The 16,131-nt window shown below is 63.7% G+C and overlaps 2 protein-coding genes across 3 annotated transcripts; one reads left to right on the forward strand and one right to left on the reverse strand.

Moving 5' to 3' along the window:
- The first annotated feature begins 2,495 nt into the window (after window positions 1–2,495).
- Window positions 2,496–6,379, forward strand: APRT (adenine phosphoribosyltransferase). The gene is made up of 5 exons (XM_067302862.1): window positions 2,496–2,575; window positions 3,482–3,585; window positions 4,368–4,501; window positions 5,410–5,488; window positions 5,640–6,379. The coding sequence occupies exons 1-5, from the start codon at window positions 2,496–2,498 to the stop codon at window positions 5,780–5,782; spliced, it is 540 nt and encodes a 179-aa protein (XP_067158963.1). The 3' UTR covers window positions 5,783–6,379.
- Window positions 6,380–7,749: 1,370 nt separating this feature from the next.
- On the reverse strand, window positions 7,750–13,517 carry CDT1 (chromatin licensing and DNA replication factor 1). Of its 2 annotated transcripts, XM_067302864.1 has the most exons (10): window positions 13,070–13,516; window positions 12,699–12,851; window positions 12,034–12,254; window positions 11,347–11,541; window positions 10,916–11,061; window positions 10,422–10,525; window positions 9,735–9,923; window positions 9,144–9,278; window positions 8,851–9,052; window positions 7,750–8,473 (listed from the first exon to the last, which is right to left on the reverse strand). In XM_067302864.1, exons 1-10 carry the CDS (start codon window positions 13,424–13,426, stop codon window positions 8,310–8,312), a joined length of 1,866 nt encoding a protein of 621 aa, XP_067158965.1. In that variant the 5' UTR covers window positions 13,427–13,516; the 3' UTR covers window positions 7,750–8,309. The 2 variants fall into 2 exon arrangements, with proteins under 2 accessions (XP_067158965.1, XP_067158964.1); XM_067302863.1 differs by having other exon boundaries at window positions 8,467–9,052; window positions 13,070–13,517.
- Between the last annotated feature and the right edge of the window lie 2,614 nt (window positions 13,518–16,131).

Genomic DNA, 16,131 nt, shown 5'->3' on the forward strand with positions numbered 1-16,131 from the left:
CATCGGAGGAGGAACGATCTTCCCTCCGTTTCATCCCACGGCTGCGGGACTCGGAGGGATGCCGGGAGCCCTCTGCGGCACGGCGGGCGAGAGCGGCTGGTTTGCACAGGGCCGGTTAGCACCGGGGGCTTGGGCATCCCTGCTTAGCCTCAAAAAATGTGGTGGTATCTTCTGCTAATAACGCTGGTGGTTGCGTAGGAGGGTCACAAGCAAGGATGGAGCTGTAGCTCAGGGAGGAAAGGGTGATGGAGACCCCGGTTTATGACTCCTCCACCAGTGACAGGCAGAAAGCGGGGAGGGCTGGGGTTTGCGCTGGAGGCAGCTCCTGTGTGTTTCCAGGGCAGGCAGATTACGTCCATCGCTTCCTCCTGCCAGGAAGAGAGGAGTCGCTGGAAAAGCTCATTATCCGGTATCATAGTTGGTAGAGTTGCAAAAGAGAAACCTTTCCAGTTCTTTTGAGGGAGCAAGGGTGTCACCGAGCCCCTGCTCCAGGGGAAGGCTGTGTGCCTGATTCGTGGCCGTTTCACTGGAACAGCTGTTAGAGAGGATTTTCTGGTGCCAAAGAGATAATCTGACTTCAGGGAAAATCTTAGTCCATGAGGGAACTGTTGTGAAAGCCAGCCACGCTGACCTCCTCCTGTGCGGGCTGTCTCTGTCAGTCCAGAGCTTTCCGAGAGCAACCTTTGCGCTGACCTTCAACTCGTCCCCCTCTGCACCTCGGGCAGACATCCATTAAACAGGTGCCCTTTGCCAAGGAGACCCTATAGCCCTCTATATACGGAGCAGGAAGGGAGCGGAGCAGCGGAGGATTCAGCGTGCAGCGAACCGTTCCTGAGGGTTTGTACCGAGAGCTGGAAACTGCGCAGCAACGGGTAGGTCAGGTGCAGCAGCGAGGGGAGCAGTGCCAGGACGCCGACAGGCTCAGGTGTCTCGCGAGCGGCGTGCCGTGCCCCTTGGCCCACCGCGGCTAAGCCATGGAGCAGGCCAGCTCCCCTCCTGCGGGCTGCTCCGTCTGTGCCAGAGCCACGTCCCGCAGCGGGAAGGACCTGCAGGCTGTTGGGAACGACCGGTCCAGCCGCCGGGCTGCTGCGGCCCTCAGCACCCGGCCCGTGGGGAGTCAGGTCCACACCGGATCATGGCAAAACGGCTGGATAACTGTCGGTGTGCTGCCCGTATCGATCGCATGTCGAAGGTGGGCCACCACGGCTGCGCCAAGGGTGTGGAGCTGAGTCTTCCCCTTTGCACGCACCAGGAAGGGCGCTGGAACTGCCTTCGCCTTCAGCGGTGGGTAGTACCCGGAGGCATTTGGGCCATGTCCAGGTCATATTTGCTAATGCAAGAGGAGCCCTGTAATCACCCAGCAATACGTCTCCTGACCACAATGGACTTTGCAGGCAAACTGCTGTTCACGCTTCAGGCGGTGGGAGATAAGAGCTGTGCCAGTGCTCTGACCTGCCCTACAAATGAGCAACACCAACAGCAGCTGAGCGACGGCTCCCGGACCCGGAGCGCTCAGGCTTCCTGCGTTATCTTCCCTGATGAGTTTAATCCAAGCCAACAGTTTTAACAAATACAACATGCAATCCAGGGCTCACGAGGGCTGACAAGGGAAGAGCAGAGCCAGAGGGTCCTTACGAGCAGGGAGTTCAGTCCTCATGAGCTGGTCGTGAGAGACGCTGGACAGGGCAAAGGGGGGTCCAAGTGTTCCGCTGGAGCATGGGACCCCTTTCGCCAAGCTGGCTGGGGCCAGGCCTGGTGCGGAGCTGCCAGCACCCCTGCCCTGGGCACAGGGGGGCTGGAGCAGGGTCACCCTGCACCGGGGTGCCAGAGCACTGTGCACTGGGGGACCAGGGTGCCGTGCTCCAGGGTACCAGGGCACCGTGCACCGGGATACCAGGGCTCTGTGCGCTGGGGGGATCTGGGCTCCACGCACAGGTGGTACCCATGCTCCACGCATCAGGTGTCAGCGCTTCATGCACAGAGGTACCCGGGCTCCGTACACCAGGGTACCAAGGCACCATGCACTGGGGGTACACGAACTCCGTGCACCTGGGGTACCCAGGCTCCGTGCACCAGGCGTACCTGGGCACCATGCACTGGAGTACCAAGGCACCGTGCATGGGGAGTACCTGGACTCCGCGCACCAAGGTACTAAGGCACCGTGCATGGGGAGTACCTGGGCTCCGTGCACCAGGGTACCAAGGCACCGTGCACTGGGGGTACCCAGGCTCCATGCACCGGGGTACCCGGGCTCCGTGCACCGGGGTACCAAGACACCGTGCACCGGGGGTACCCGATCTCCGTGCACCGGCGTACTAAGGCACCGTGCACCGGGGGTACCCGATCTCCGTGCACCGGAGTACCCGATCTCCGTGCACCGGCGTACTAAGGCACCGTGCCCCGCCGTAGCCGCGCCCCGCCGCTGCGCCGCCCGCCCCGTCCCGCCCCGTCCCGCCCGGTCCCGCCCGGCGGCGGCTGCGCAGAGCGGCGGCGCCATGAGCGAGGAGCGGCTGCGGCGGGTGCGCGAGCGCGTGCGGCCCTTCGCCGACTTCCCGGTGCCCGGCGTGCTGTTCCGGTGGGCGCCACCGGCTCCTGCGCCCGGGGGGGCTGGGGGCAGGGGCCGGGGGTGCGTGTGGGCTGGGGGTGGGCAGCGGCAGCGGTGCACGTGCGCTGGCGGTGCATTGGGGGTGGGGTGCCCTTGGGCTGGGGGGTGCGTTGGGCCAGGGGGTGCACTGGGGGTGGGGGTGCATTTGGGCAGGGGGTGCGCTGGTGGTGGGGGGTGCATTTGGGTAGGGGTGCATTGGGGCTGGGGGTGCAATGGGGGTGGGGGGTGCATTTGGGTAGGGGTGCATTGGGGCTGGGGGTGCATTTGGGCAGGGGGTGCACTGAAGTGGGGGTGCATTTGGGCAGGGGGTGCACTGGTGGTGGGGGGGTGCGTTTGGGTAGGGGTGCATTGGGGCTGAAGCAGGGGTGCATTGGGGCTGGGGGTGCATTTGGGCAGGGGGTGCACTGGAGGTGGGGGTGCCTTTGGGCTGGGGGTGCATTTGGGCAGGGGGTGCACTGGGGGTGGGGGGGTGCATTTGGATAGGGGTGCATTGGGGCTGAAACAGGGGGATGCATTTGGGCTGGGGGTGCATTTGGGGGGGGAGGTGCATTTTGTTTGGAGGTGGATTTGGGCTGGGGCTGTGGGTAGATTTGCACAGGGGCAGGGGGTGCATGTGAGCTGGGGTGCATTTGGGGAGGAGGTGCACTGGGGCTGGTGTCAGGGCAGGGCAGAGCCGGGACAGAGGCAGGGGCTGTGCTGGCTCCATCCCTTTCTGGGCAGCTGCGAGCTGCTCTCGCCTGTGCCTGGCAGCGCCCGGCTGGCTCTGGCCAGGGCAGCACCTGGGCTCCCTGCGGGTTTGGGAGCTCTCTGTCATGGGTGCTCCTGGGAGCCAGAGCAGCCCCAGGAGGCAGCTGACTCCTGTTCCTCTGTTCGCAGCGATATCAGCCCCTTGCTGAAGGACCCTGCAGCTTTCAGAGCTTTGCTCGATCTTTTGGAAGCTCATTTGAGGGCCTCTTTCCCCCACATCGACTTCATTGCAGGTGAGTGCTCGCTGCAGCATCCTCAACCCCCGGGCAGAACGCCGCCTACACAGACCACACCAGCCGTAAGCCTGGTTTGGGATGTGGCAAATGCCATCCGGTGATACTGCAGTGCCAATTTCATAATTCACTGCTTTCTTCATTTAAAAAAAACCACGTGTCATTCAGTTAGTACTGAAGGTCTCTGACACACTGTGCCTGCAAGGTCCCGTGCAGGGCCCACGGCAAGGAGACCCTGTCCCAGCAGTTTTTCCTTCTCAGAAGGCCTTTCAAGCCACCCGGAACAGCCTCTGCAGTGGTGACGTGTTGCAGCACAACAGTGTGTGACGCTGAGAATAAAGTGTTTCTGGGGGGAGCACTTGGGCTCGGCAATAGCCCAAAGCGCAGCGAGCCCAGACCAAGCCTGGTCCCAAGTGCTACCGATAACCGTGGTGCGTCCCGCAGCGGGGCAGAGTCCCCGGCGGCGGAGCTGTGCTGATACTGCAGCTTGGCTGAACTTATCTCTGAAAATAGCTAGTGGAGAGGCAAAACGTCCTGGTGCAGGGACGGTGTGCGAGCATGAGCCCTGGGCGGCCGCCCACCGCGCAGCTCGGCAACTGCTGACTGCGCAGGAGCGTGCTGTCCTGCTTTTAGCTCGCGGAAGCGACTGTAAGAGCCGATCGCTTCCAGAGACCCCCTGAGTGCAGGAAGGTAAAACTGGGATGTCGTGCAAAGAATGCGCCTCTTTTAGCTCAAGCTGAATGAGCGTCTCCTACGTCTTCCTGCTGCTCTGCTTCCCGCAGGCCTGGATTCCCGCGGCTTCCTCATAGGCCCGCCTCTGGCGCAGAGATTGGGCATCGGCTTTGTGTTGATACGGAAAAAGGGGAAACTTCCCGGTCCGACGGAGTCCATCTCCTATGCCCTCGAATACGGCAAGGTAATGCCGGGGGGGAAGGCTGCCCAGGCTGGGTGGTGGGGGGTGTCCGTGCTCTGGCACACCCGGCTCCGCCGTGAGCCGCGCACACGCGCTTTGTGCTTGTGAACCGCACCTTGGGGTTTTTTCTTTTTTTGAACATACCTTGGTGCTAAATTGCCTTGCCTGGAGGGGCTCGTAGGGCTGTTTGCTGTGAGGCCGTGCTAACGGGTGCTGAAACCCAGGTGAGGAGCAAAGCCCGGTGCCAGCGTGGCCCCTGCGATAGGGAGGCGAGCGGAAAGGGGGATGCATGAGCACCGAGGGTGTTGCCCACTCTTCCAGTAAGTGCTGTAAATGAATGCCTTAACTGCATGGCTTGGAAACGCGACGTTCACCTCCTAACGCCGCGTCCGCTCCTGCCCGAAGAGCACTGACACAGGCCTAATAACGCGCTGCCACTGGTAACTAACAGCGGCGAAGGCTGGCAACGGAAACCCGCAACTTTGGCGTTATTTCTGCAGATTGCTTGGGTCGGCCGCTGCGCAGGACAGATCCTGCCCAGGGGATGGGGCTGGGAGCGGGCCTGGGACCGTCTGCCTGCGGCTCGCGGGGCTGGCCGGGCAGAGCGCTCCAGCCCGGTGCGTTTCGGGAGGCTTTCCCCACCAGAGAGCGATTTCAGGGGAACGTCTCGCGATGGGAGCGTAGCTGGCTTGATCGAAGTTCGCAGTCCCGACGTGCCGGAGGGCTGGCCCCGGCGATCCCCGACCCGCTCTGCATTCCCGCGGCGCTCCCCTCTAGCTCGAGCGCGTGTTTGCGCTTTTTTCGGGGCTGAGCGTTCAGGTCAACCCCTGCGTGTCCCAGCACGCGAGTGGGCTGCAGCGGGGTTCCCTGTAAGGTGCGAATGAAGTGAAGCCGCTCTTTCCCTCCTGCAGGCCGAGCTGGAGATCCAGAGCGATGCCGTGGAACCGGGACAGAAAGTGGTTATCGTTGATGACTTGCTTGCCACCGGAGGTGAGAGCAGCGGAGCGAGCGCGGGTGCGCGGGCAGCTCCGGCTGCTCCCGCCTGGGAGAACCCGGGCCGAGGGCAGGGGCGGGAGCAGCGGGGTTTGCTCGTCACCGCGAGGCTCGGCCGTGACGGCTCTGCTGCGCCCGCGTCCCGCAGGTACCATGCGGGCGGCCTGCGAGCTGCTGGGGAGGCTGAAGGCAGAAATCCTCGAGTGCCTGGTCGTCATAGAGCTCCGATCCCTGAAAGGGGCCGAAAAGCTCCCGTCGGTCCCTCTCCACTCGCTGCTGCAGTACGACTGAGGTCGCTCCCGCGGCGGGGTCGACCGGCGGCTCCTCCGTGCCGACACGAGCCGGGGGGCAGGGGGGAACCTGCAGCTTCAGTCTGGATGCTGAGCAGGTGCTGTAAAAGCGTAAGTCCTGTTTGTTTTCCGAGCCGCAGATTAAGGTGCATTTAGTGTAAAAATCCTTTTTTTGAGTTCATTCTTCTGGGAAGAGGGAACAGCCTGATCGTTTTTAGGAAGAAGAGCAAGAGGCAGGGCTAGCGATTTATTTTTTATTATTATGATTATTTTTTAAGGAGACCAAAGCAAGACTGGTGCTGCCGAGGGCAGGAGGGGTCTGATAGCCAGAAGGCAACGCCGGGCCCCACAAAGTGAAGTGGTGCGTTGTCAGCCCTGGGGGAACCCGTTAAAAGTTGCCGTCACTGGGGTTGGGACGGGCCCGGGAGGGTTTGGAAGTGCCGACCCTCTGGCACAGGCTGGTTTGGTCATGAGAGCAGATACGTCCCAGTGTGCCAAAACCTCCCTACGCCTCAAAATGCTTAGGGACTGGCGTCCCCGCCTTAACAGGGGTTGAACTCGCTGATAAAATAAATGCTGATGACTTATTTTTTTTTAAGCTGTCTCAGAGCTGTTCTTGCGGAAGCTGAAGCCACTGATGCTCCTTGCGCACATCTTCCCCCAAAACTGAGCTGTCGCGGCGGGGAAGGGCGCGCTTCCCCGGGGCAGGTCTGCTCCGTCCGGGGGTCTTTCCTCGGGCTGGAGGGGCCCCAGCCCTTCTCGCCGGGCTTGTCGTCCCGGGGCCGAGGGGCACGCGCGGGGGTCAGCACCGTGTGCGTGTACTCGACCCAAGGAGCCTGGTCCCTGCTGCGAGACAGAGGGGGAAAAAAAATCATTTCCACCCCAAGGAGCCACAGAAAGCAGCTGCACACCGTGGGAGCAAGCGCAGCCCGCCAGCGCTGGCTGCAAGCAGGGCCTGGAGGTGACAGCAGGGAGCCAGGGCTGTGACCAGGCCATGCGCCTGCTGCAGGTGAGGCTGCGGCATCCTGGCTGGTGGCAGCTTTTTGCCCGTGTAGCAGCACGGGTGCACGCGGTGCAAGCTCCTGGGGTGCACCCGAAGCCCCAGCCCTCGCTGCCCTGCAGCCTCCATGCCGGGTTTAACCCTCCTCCCTCCGGCTGCTCCCGTGGACCGGGCTGGCCTGGAGGAAGGGGGCTCTCAGCTCCCCTTCGGGCCAGCCAAGGGCAGAGCAACAGGCCTCGCTCCCTGCAAGCTGGGGCCCTGGAGGAGGCCGAGGTGAGGGCTCTGCTCTGCCAGCGTTGCTGGGCTCTCCCCTGCTGCCCAGCACCCCAACCAGTGCTTCAGGTGCGGATGCTTCCCTGACCCCCTTCAGGGTCACCCCACCATCAGGCAGGTCACAGATCCAGGGGGATGAAGGGGCACGTGCAGGAACACAGGTAAGAAGTGAGCAAGTCTGTGCAAGCCCTTAGCCCCCCCCCATGGTACAGCAGCAGTGTGAGCTTTTTGGACACAGTGATGGGATGAGGCAGCTCCCAGCTCCTACACTGAGGTTGGCAGCCTGCAGCATGCAGTGACCCAGGCTGGGGCACCAGGACCCAGCCCCAGGCTTGTACCCCTGCAGCAGTCCAGCCCTGTTAGGGGGCCCCAGGACCTGTCCCTCTTCCCCAGCCCCATCAAGCTGCTCCTCCATGCAAGTAGCTTGGGCATTCCCTCATGTGAAAGCCACCCCCGCGTGCCCTTGGCACTGTCAGCTCTCCTCTCCCGCAGGAGATGTGCAGCAGTTCCTCCACTGCCCTGCACTGAGCTCTATTTACAAGAGCTGCATTCAGCTCTCTGCAAACCCCTGCTCATTTTTTCCAGCAAGTCTTCCTCCAGGAGTTGGATGACAACCCAGCCCTTCCCCACGCGAGCCAGTGCCTTGGAGAGCCCTAGTGCTCCAGCAGAGCAGATCAAGGAGGAAGAGCACAGGGTTAACACAAGTCAGCTATATTTAAAACATTTAATACAAAGATGTTTTGACAAGTCCTGTAGTCATTTCCAGCAAGAGCTGGAGATGTTTCCCTCCCTTAAAAACAGAACAAGGCCCAGAGCTCTAAAACATCACCAATTTGTGACTTCTCTCACATCTTCCTCCTTGTCACCCTCTCACCGTGCCCAGTCCTGCCTCCACCCCACCAGGACTCAGTTAACGGAAGAAAGCTCTTGCATCAAACCTTCAGGAGAACACGGTAAGTCAAGAAAAGGTTGCGAGCTCCTCTTCAGTGGGCACCATGGGACCCAGGGTTGCTCGCCTTCAGAGCTCTTGAGGGTTGGGGGGAGTTAGTCCTGATGGACTGAGGCAGAGGAAATATTGGAAGTGAGGCCTGTTCATCACAACCTCAGACATCCCCGAGGATGAGCCTCCCAGTTCCTGGACCCTCAGACGCTCCCATCAGCCTACAGAAGTCCCACCAGTCCTGTGGACAGCGTCCAGAGTTTGCTACATCTACAGCGCAGGTCGCACGCGAGACTGCTCAGCCCTCCGGCGGGCTCAGGGCGCTTCTGCCTCCTTCGCTGCCTGGGCGAGTCTCTCCGCAATGAGATTGAGGTCCTTGCCCTTGTCCAGCTTGATGTAGGTGTCCGTCCTGAGGGTGTGGACGCTGACCCAGTCGGGCAGCAGCTCGGCGAAGAGGCGCAGGTGTTTCTCCATGTCACCTGCAGGGAAGCAGCGGGTTAAAGCCCCTCCTCAGCGCTGCTCTGGCTGCCTCCGATGGGGCCGCGGCCGTTCCTGGTCTTACCAACTCCCAGCCTCTCATCCCAGGTCCTAAACCACCAGGGCCAGGTTCACCCTCAGGCTGGGCTAACACTGCTCCCAAGCTTAACTGTTGGACTGCCTAAACTCAGCAGCTTCTCTCACATCAGGGGAGGGATACGGAGACAACCCGGTGGCCCGCGGCCAAAACCCTCGCTGCCACCCCAGGGCGCAGGGGCCCTGCGGGAAGGGTTTTGTCCGGCCGGTTGGAGGAAGGGGGGACACAAGAGGCCCCCAAAGAGCTTCCCATGCTTCAGAGAAAGTCTCCCCGGTTTCATACCGACAGACATCTGCGTGTGGTAGCTGTCCGTCATGCGGGTACACGCCACCTCCAGGGTCAGCGCCTGCTTCTTCTCGGCCACGAAGACGTTGCGCAGGATGCGGGCCATGGCCGGCAGCCGCCCCAGCATGGCCAGCCGCTCCTCCTGCTGCGGCGCCCGGGTCATCAGCGCCTGCATCTTCTGCGCCTCCTTCGCCCGGATCTTGGGGAGCGGAGAGGACAGGTCAGGCACCGCAGGTCCCCTCGGGCAGGGCCACCACCGCTGCGGTTCCCACCAGGACCGAATTACTCACCCTCTCGAGCAGGGCCTGGGACACCCCTTTGAGCGCGCTGGAGGTGCTGGCAGGGGACGCCGCATTGGAAACCACCGGTTCCCCCACACTTGCTTCAGCTGTTTTTAAGGCCATGTTGGCAAGAGCTTTTTCCATCTGTTCATGTGGAGGAGAGAGGAGGCGTTGGGTTACATCTGGGAGATGCTCACGCTGGAGGAAGGAGAAGTTTCCCCCCACCGCAGCCCCCGCGACTCCCCCGCCACGCTCCCCCAGTCCCGGCCCGGCTGCACTTTAGCGGTCCAAAGCTCCCGTGTCGCACCGCTCTGACCCACCCTACCTGCCACGGGGGCAGCTTTTGGTACTTCATCTCCTCTCCCAGCCCAACAGTAAGTACTAAAGACTTCTCTAGCCTGCAGCCAGGCCCTACACTACAGCCCAGAGCAGCAACCTTCATGCTCAAGTCCTCACTTGCCTACTTCTTCCCAGCACTCTCACAATCTTAAGGCTCTGAACCTTTCCTGGTTTATCCAGTAACATCTTCCTGGAAAGGCAGCGGGTTTGAGGTCTGCCACCCATCAGGGATGCAGCTGGAGTGAGACCTGTGTCACTCACCTTGGGGGTCATCATGCCCCGGGCCGTGGTCAGCACCTCCTGGGCCGTGGTGAGCCTGTCGCCCTGGGGGGGCCGCGGCAGCTCCGCCGGGGTGATGTCCGGCACCTCGTCCACATTGAAACGGGGATGCCAGCGCGTCAGCTTGTCATCCGGCACCACCATCGGGGGGCTGAGGGAGGCCATGAACGCCTAGAGCGGGGCGAGAGCCGCATTACGGACCTGCGAGCCAGGTAAGGGGGGGTCCGGCCGCTACCCCGGAGCGGCACCACGCTCTTAGCGCGGCTCGGCGTTACGTGGCAGCAGGCTCGGAGAAAAGTCAGAGCCAGGAGATTCGAGCCCGGGCCTCTCAAATGATGCATTTCCTGATCTTTGCCTCGGCTCTCCGTGCTCCCCACCCACGCCTGCCTGCCAAGAATATCCTCAGAAGCCAGCGGCTTCATGGCCCGCGCCACGCTTCGGCCTGGATGCCAGCCCAGCCCTTCCAGCCACTTCTCTAGATAGCAACTGGAGGAATCCCAGAGCTCGAAATGGCAAAACCCACCAGCGACCCAGGGAAGGAGAGAGACCGTTGGTGCCTCTGGTGAAGGTCTGACCCAAGGGGATGCTCAAGGCGGCGGCTCTGAGGATGCCGAGAGCAGCGTGCCGAGGCAGCTCTGCTGGCGCCCGCCCGCACAGCGGGATGCTCACCTTGTGGTGCTGCTTGACGATGTTCACCAGGTTGTGGTTGAACTCCTTCCTGCGCTCCAGCAGGCGCGATGCTGACAAGTGAGGGCGGCCGTCCATCTTCTCCTCTGCAAAGAGAGGCTGGAGCATCACCCGCAGCCCAGCGCTCGCGGCACGGCTCCGGGCTGGGCGTGAAGCCGGTCATCTGCTGCCAGGCTGCAGCATCTCAGCAAAGCAGAGCAACACTGCAGCTGCCTGGGTCTGAACCAAGTTTCAAGAGCCTCTTGAAGGCCAGGATCAGAGACCTGTTGTTAGGCTGATCCACTGCCCAATCTTCTCACTCTCCCCAGAAGTGTTTTCCACTTCTAGTACGCTCAGGACCTTACAAGTCAAACTATTCAATGGACCAGAGCAAAGCGAGCCAGCGTGCAGAGAGCATTCCTGGGGCCTCAGAGGTCCTCACCAGGACCCAGGCACTCCGAGCCCACCTCAGCTCTCCCGGGACCCCAGGCACATACCTTCCCCCAGCACCGGCTCTAGCGTGAGCTGGTAATCCGACTTCTTAATGCTGCTGCTGAAAGTGGGGATGTTCTTCTCCTGGCGGAGCCTGTACGACGCGGGGTACACCGCCTTGATCTGGCCCACGTGTCGCTCCTCAAACTGCCTGCAACAACACCTGCAAGGTCAGAAACCCCAAGGGCCAACAGCAGGGAGCCCACCCTGACAGCTTCAACTGGGGGCCCCACAGGAGCCCAAGAGGCATCAGCAAGACCAACGCATGTGGCCAGTTAACAGCACTGCCCGTGGCACCTCTGTGCTGCAGAGGACGAAGAGGCCCGTTATTGCGGTGCCTTCAACTGCCTCTCCCACCGAGACAGGGCCCTGCCTCTCTCCCAGCAGGCCCCTTCCTCCCAGGGCCACCCGCCTCCCTTCCCAACGCTGGACTTACTTGCGCATCACGTCCTGCACCCCCTGCTTGACCTTTGCAAAGGTGATGGTCTCCGAGCGGTTGAAGAGCATCCCCACGATGGCGTCCATGCTGCGAAACATCTCCGCCAGCACCTTGAACTTGTAGGGCAGCGTGAGTCCCGGGGGGACGTCCTGAGCTAAGGTGTGGAACCGCTGGTAAGCGGGTGCCTTCTTGCTGCCAGGGAAGAGGGGAGACGCGTTAGGCTCCCTGGCGTGCGACCACCACGGGCTCTGCACGTGGGTCTGGAACGGCTCCGAGCGTACGCCTGCAGTGGGGGTCCGCGACTTCCCAGGCCAGGACGGGCAGGCTCAGCGTCCCACCGCAAGTCGGGACTGACATGCCATGCTGACCCTAGTTAGGTAATGTCCCTTTCCTCCCCCCATCCCTGTAGTCTTCTCCAAGCAACCTCTGCAGCTATTTGGGTCACATAACCCATCCTCTGAAGTCCTGGGGATGTAGATGCTCATCCAGCCGTGGACACGGCTGTCCCGTAACCCAGAGCACAGTGAAACCCTTCCCCACGTTCGCACACGAAGCGGCTCTCTGGCCTCCATCACACCAGGCAGGAACGGCAAAGCAGTGCAGTGACAGCCACTGGGACACCCTGCTCTGTTTCGCACCCAGGGAATTTCCTGCTCTTTCCTACTCCCCAAACCTGCCTCTCACCTGGCCTGTGCCGCTGAACTGCTGGTCTCCTTCGAGGGCTGCGCTTCCAGTTTTGCTTTGTTTTCCGCTCTCTTCTCATGGATCCTCAGTTCCAATTCCTGTGCTCGCTTGAGACGGCTCTTTAGGTCAGCGCTGGTCTCGGGAGAGACAGATGGCAGCTTCACGAGCTGAGCGAGGGCCTTCATCCTCTGCAAGCGGCACTTCAGCTCGGCTACGTTCTCCTGGGGTGGGGAAGAGGAGACGCAGGTTAGGAAAAGGGATTTCCAAACAAACAGGAAAACACAACCCAGGAAACTCGGAAAGACAAAGAGAAAATGCGGGCTCTGCCTGACGCAGGCACCGTCCTGACCACCCCACCGCCCCAGGCCCGCACAGCCCCAGGGCAGCTGAGCACCAGCATTCACGTAACATGGATAGATCCGGGCCCAACACACCAGTGACTTTACCAAGCGCGTCTCCAGCAACAGAGACCTGCTGGATCTTTAATGCCCCTTTTGGTGGGGCCTCCCTCCCTCCCTCCCTCTCTCTAGCCCTCAGCTCTTGCATTTGCAGGGAGCAGAGCGGGGGTGACCTGACACAGTGCCGAGGGTCACCTCGCCCAGCGTGGGCAGCGCTCCCCAAGCCCCGGGGCAGGCACCAGCACCTACAACCCCCCCCAGCCGTACCTGCTCCGAGCCTCTGCTCCGGCCCGGCATGGCGGGGCCGGGCTGCGCCGCACCGTCCTGCCCCGGGCCGGGGGTCGCCTTGGCCGGGGTCTTCGCTGCGTTCTCTGGCGAGGAGGGCGGCGGGGGGCGAGCGGCGGCCGCAGGGCTGGAAGCCTGCGGGAGAGCGGGGATGGCGAGCGGCCCAGGGCTCGCGGGGTGCGCTGCTGCCCGGGGGTGCAGGGGAGCCCCCCCAGCCCCCCCCCCGGCCCTGCACCGGGGTGCGGGTGCAACCCCGGCGGTTAGCACCGGGGACGAGGCTTTCCCTGCGCCAACCCCAGCCCCGGGGGCTGCGGCCCGGGAAAGCCTCAGCGCCGGCCCCAGCGGCTCCTTACCGCGGCCGGCGGCCCCGGCTCCGCGTCCCGGTGCAGCTCCAGCCTCTTCCGCGCCGACTTCCCGCTGCGCTCCGCGGGGCCCGGCTCCTCTTCCAGCTCCTGCCGGCGCCGCTTCCTGCCCGCCAGCGCCCGCGCCGCCGGGGCGCCGCTGCCGGGCCGCGCCGGGGTGTGTGGCGAGCCGGGCGGCCCCGGGGCCTGGGCGCTCAGCGCCGCCGCGACACCGGCTACCGCCGCCGCCTCCCGCTTGCCCGGCGGCTCGGGAAGGGCGGCCTTGAGGCGGCGGCCGCCGCGCTTGGGGTCGGCGCCGGCGGCCGCCTTTGTGCGGCCGAAGAAATCGGTGAGGCGGAGCTGGGCCATGGCGGCCGAGCGCGGGGAGCCGGCACCGGGCGCGGGCAGCGGCGGGACGAGCCCGGTCCCGGCGCCCCCCCCCCCACGTGCGCGCCGCCGCCGCGCTACAATGTATCGGCTTTGGCGGGAAGTCGCCGCGCGCCCGGGAGCGGGTTGGCGCCACTGGGCTCTTAAAGGCGCCGCGCCGCTTCCTGGCAGGGCGCCACGTGGGAGGCCGGAGGGGCGGGGGGCGGGCTGTGCACGGCGCTGGGGGGGGGGGGGGGGGAGGAGAGGGAGCAGTGGGACAGTGCGTGCCTGGCCGGGGTGTGCCCGGCCCTGCTGCGCCGGCCGCGGCTCTGTGCGGCGTTGGCTGGTGCACTGTGGTGCATCAAACCCCACCATAGTGCATCAGACCCTGCCGGGGTGCATCAGGCCCCACCGTGCTGCATCAGCCCCCACCGTGGTGCTTCAGTCCCCACCACAGTGGCTCTGTCCCCGCCGTGGTGAGTCAGACCCCGCCATGGTGTATCGGACGCCACCATGGTGTATCAGACCCTGCCACGGTGTCTCAGACTGGTGCTGTGGTTTACGGTCCCCGGCTCCGCGGTGCACCAGTTGATGCACAAACGCATCTGCCCCTGCTCCATGGGACATCAAGCCTCGCTCCGTGGTGCACCCGCTGGGATGCCGCGGTGCCTTGGCCCCACTCTCTGGCACATCGGCTGGCGCACCCCATTGATGGGATCCTGCTCAGCAGTGGATCAGCCGGTGTGCCGGGGCACATCGGATACCCCTGCACCCGCCGCCCACCTCCCTCCCGCAGGGACGATGTCGGCCCCCCAGCAGGGCCACCCTGTGCCCTGGGTGTGTGGTTCCCCTTGGCACCCCACTGGCCCCCTGGGGACTGGGCTGGGGCTGCTGCAGCCCACAGTATGCGCGGGGTGCAAGGAACACACCTAAAACCTCGGAGCACACCTAAAACCAGGCCCCGCTCACCGGCAGGGGACCTGGGGTCTGAGAGACCCTAGAGCAGTGGGGAGAGGAGCACAAGCAGCTCCCGAAACAGCTCTGCTCCAGCCCCTGGGCCAGCGCTTGCCTCCGGGCTTATCTGCTCTCCCCAGCGTGCTTTGGGCTGAGCTGCCTGTTCCCAGCACTGAGGCTCCGGGCTCAGCCTCCCCGGCCTTCCCGGCACGGCTCGAGGTCTCCTCTGCGCCGTCTGACCCTGGAGCAAGAGCCCTCGCGTTGCTGCAGGTCTCTCCAGCAATGCTGGCGCTGCGATGTTCCCGCACCTCTGCAGCTTCAGTCCGTCGCTGCTGCTCAGGCTGGGGTGTCCCGTGCTCCGGCAGCGTGCCGTGCCCTTTGCCGCTGGGAAAGCGAAGCAGGAGCGCAGGCAGGAGGCTTGCATGCTGTGCAAATGCCAGGCTTGAGGAGGGGCACCCGCAGCACCCGCCACCCTGGCTTCCCTCCTGCCGCTGGGCACTGGGGTGGGAATTTCACACTGATTCCCTCTCTGAGCTCCTGAGGGCAATCCAAACAGGAGGAACCGGCTTGCAAAAGTGATTGCAACTTCCAGTGCAAAACCCCTAAGGCCAGGGACTGGCTGCACAACTCACTCCGCAGCCACTTCCAGCCCCATGCGGAAATGCAAACCCTCCCTGGGAGCGTGGGCAGCCTGCAGCGATGCCCACACAGGCCGCTTGGAGGGGAGGCTGCATCTGGAGAGTCTCGGCTTGGGTGGGGGCCAGGCCGGGAGCACGGACCCAGCTTGGCCCCTTGCCCCTGCCACAGCCCGGAGCGGAGGGCTGCAGCGCTGCGGGGCTGCAGGGTTGCGGGGCTGCGGGGCACAGCGCAGCAATGCCACCGCATGCTAATTGCACTGCCCGGACACGGGAGAAGGCAGTGCTCAGCCAGGGAAACGCACTGCTGGGCACTCAGGCTGTGCCGCAGCGCATTTCGGGGTGCACTGCTCCCCATCCTATCTCTTAAAGCCGGTGCAAGATGGGCAAAGTGGAGTGGGGCTGCCAAGGACCAGATTCTGCTCATGGCAGCTCCAGCCAAGCCTCAGCAGCAGGGCTCCGGGGTGCTGTTCCTCGCGCCCGTTTACTTCTCCGTTCCCATCCCTGGGCCTGTAAAGCGGGGTGGTGTTTGCCAGGTTCCCGGTGGGGCAGGAAGGCTCGCGGCGGTGTAGAGAGCGCTCTGGGGCTGGGAGCTGGGAGGCTGGCGCACGTTCCCATCGTTCCACCTTTTCCTGGAACGCTGGCAGCTGCTCTGACGGAGGGTTGCAGCCCGGAGCATTGCAGCTGTAATTTCGAAGCCCGGCTTTCGCGGGTTTGCGGACGCTTCGTTAATGCAGGACTTTGCGGCTGGGTATTGAAGAACGTTTTACTTCAGCGAATCCCTCTGGATCCCGGCTCCCGAGGATCAATACGGCAAGGCCTGCCGGGCAGAGGGGGCCGAGTCCTTGCCCTGAGGGTGCTCGAGGAGTTTTGCTCACCTGCAGCCTGTCCTGGGGTGCTGGGGGCACTGCGGAGCCGGCCTGCGGTGCGGGGTGCTGCGGCGCTGGCAGTGGGGGTGCAGCAACACCCACCCGGCTGCGGCGGCACGGCAGGGGGCTCAGGCAAAACGTGGGGAGCTGGGGCACCGGCGGGAGAGGAGCTGCAAAGGAGCTGGCCGGAGCGCAGGGAAGGAAGCGGAGCCTGGCGAGGTGGGGAGCGAGTTACCCCGCACCAGCTGGT

Source organism: Apteryx mantelli, chromosome 10 (assembly GCF_036417845.1).
Source record: "Apteryx mantelli isolate bAptMan1 chromosome 10, bAptMan1.hap1, whole genome shotgun sequence".
Classification (NCBI taxonomy): Eukaryota; Metazoa; Chordata; class Aves; order Apterygiformes; family Apterygidae; genus Apteryx; species Apteryx mantelli.

Coding starts and splice junctions, on each gene's coding strand:
- CDT1 (XM_067302863.1), bottom strand. CDS start 13,426: ATGGCCCAGCTCCGCCTCACCGATTTCTTCGGCCGCACAAAGGCGGCC. Junction 12,852..13,069: donor AGCCGGGGCCGCCGGCCGCG/GTAAGGAGCCGC, acceptor GCTCTCCCGCAG/GCTTCCAGCCCTGCGGCCGC. Junction 12,255..12,698: donor GGAGCAGAGGCTCGGAGCAG/GTACGGCTGGGG, acceptor TCCCCACCCCAG/GAGAACGTAGCCGAGCTGAA.
- APRT (XM_067302862.1), top strand. CDS start 2,496: ATGAGCGAGGAGCGGCTGCGGCGGGTGCGCGAGCGCGTGCGGCCCTTC. Junction 2,576..3,481: donor GTGCCCGGCGTGCTGTTCCG/GTGGGCGCCACC, acceptor CTCTGTTCGCAG/CGATATCAGCCCCTTGCTGA. Junction 3,586..4,367: donor CCACATCGACTTCATTGCAG/GTGAGTGCTCGC, acceptor TGCTTCCCGCAG/GCCTGGATTCCCGCGGCTTC.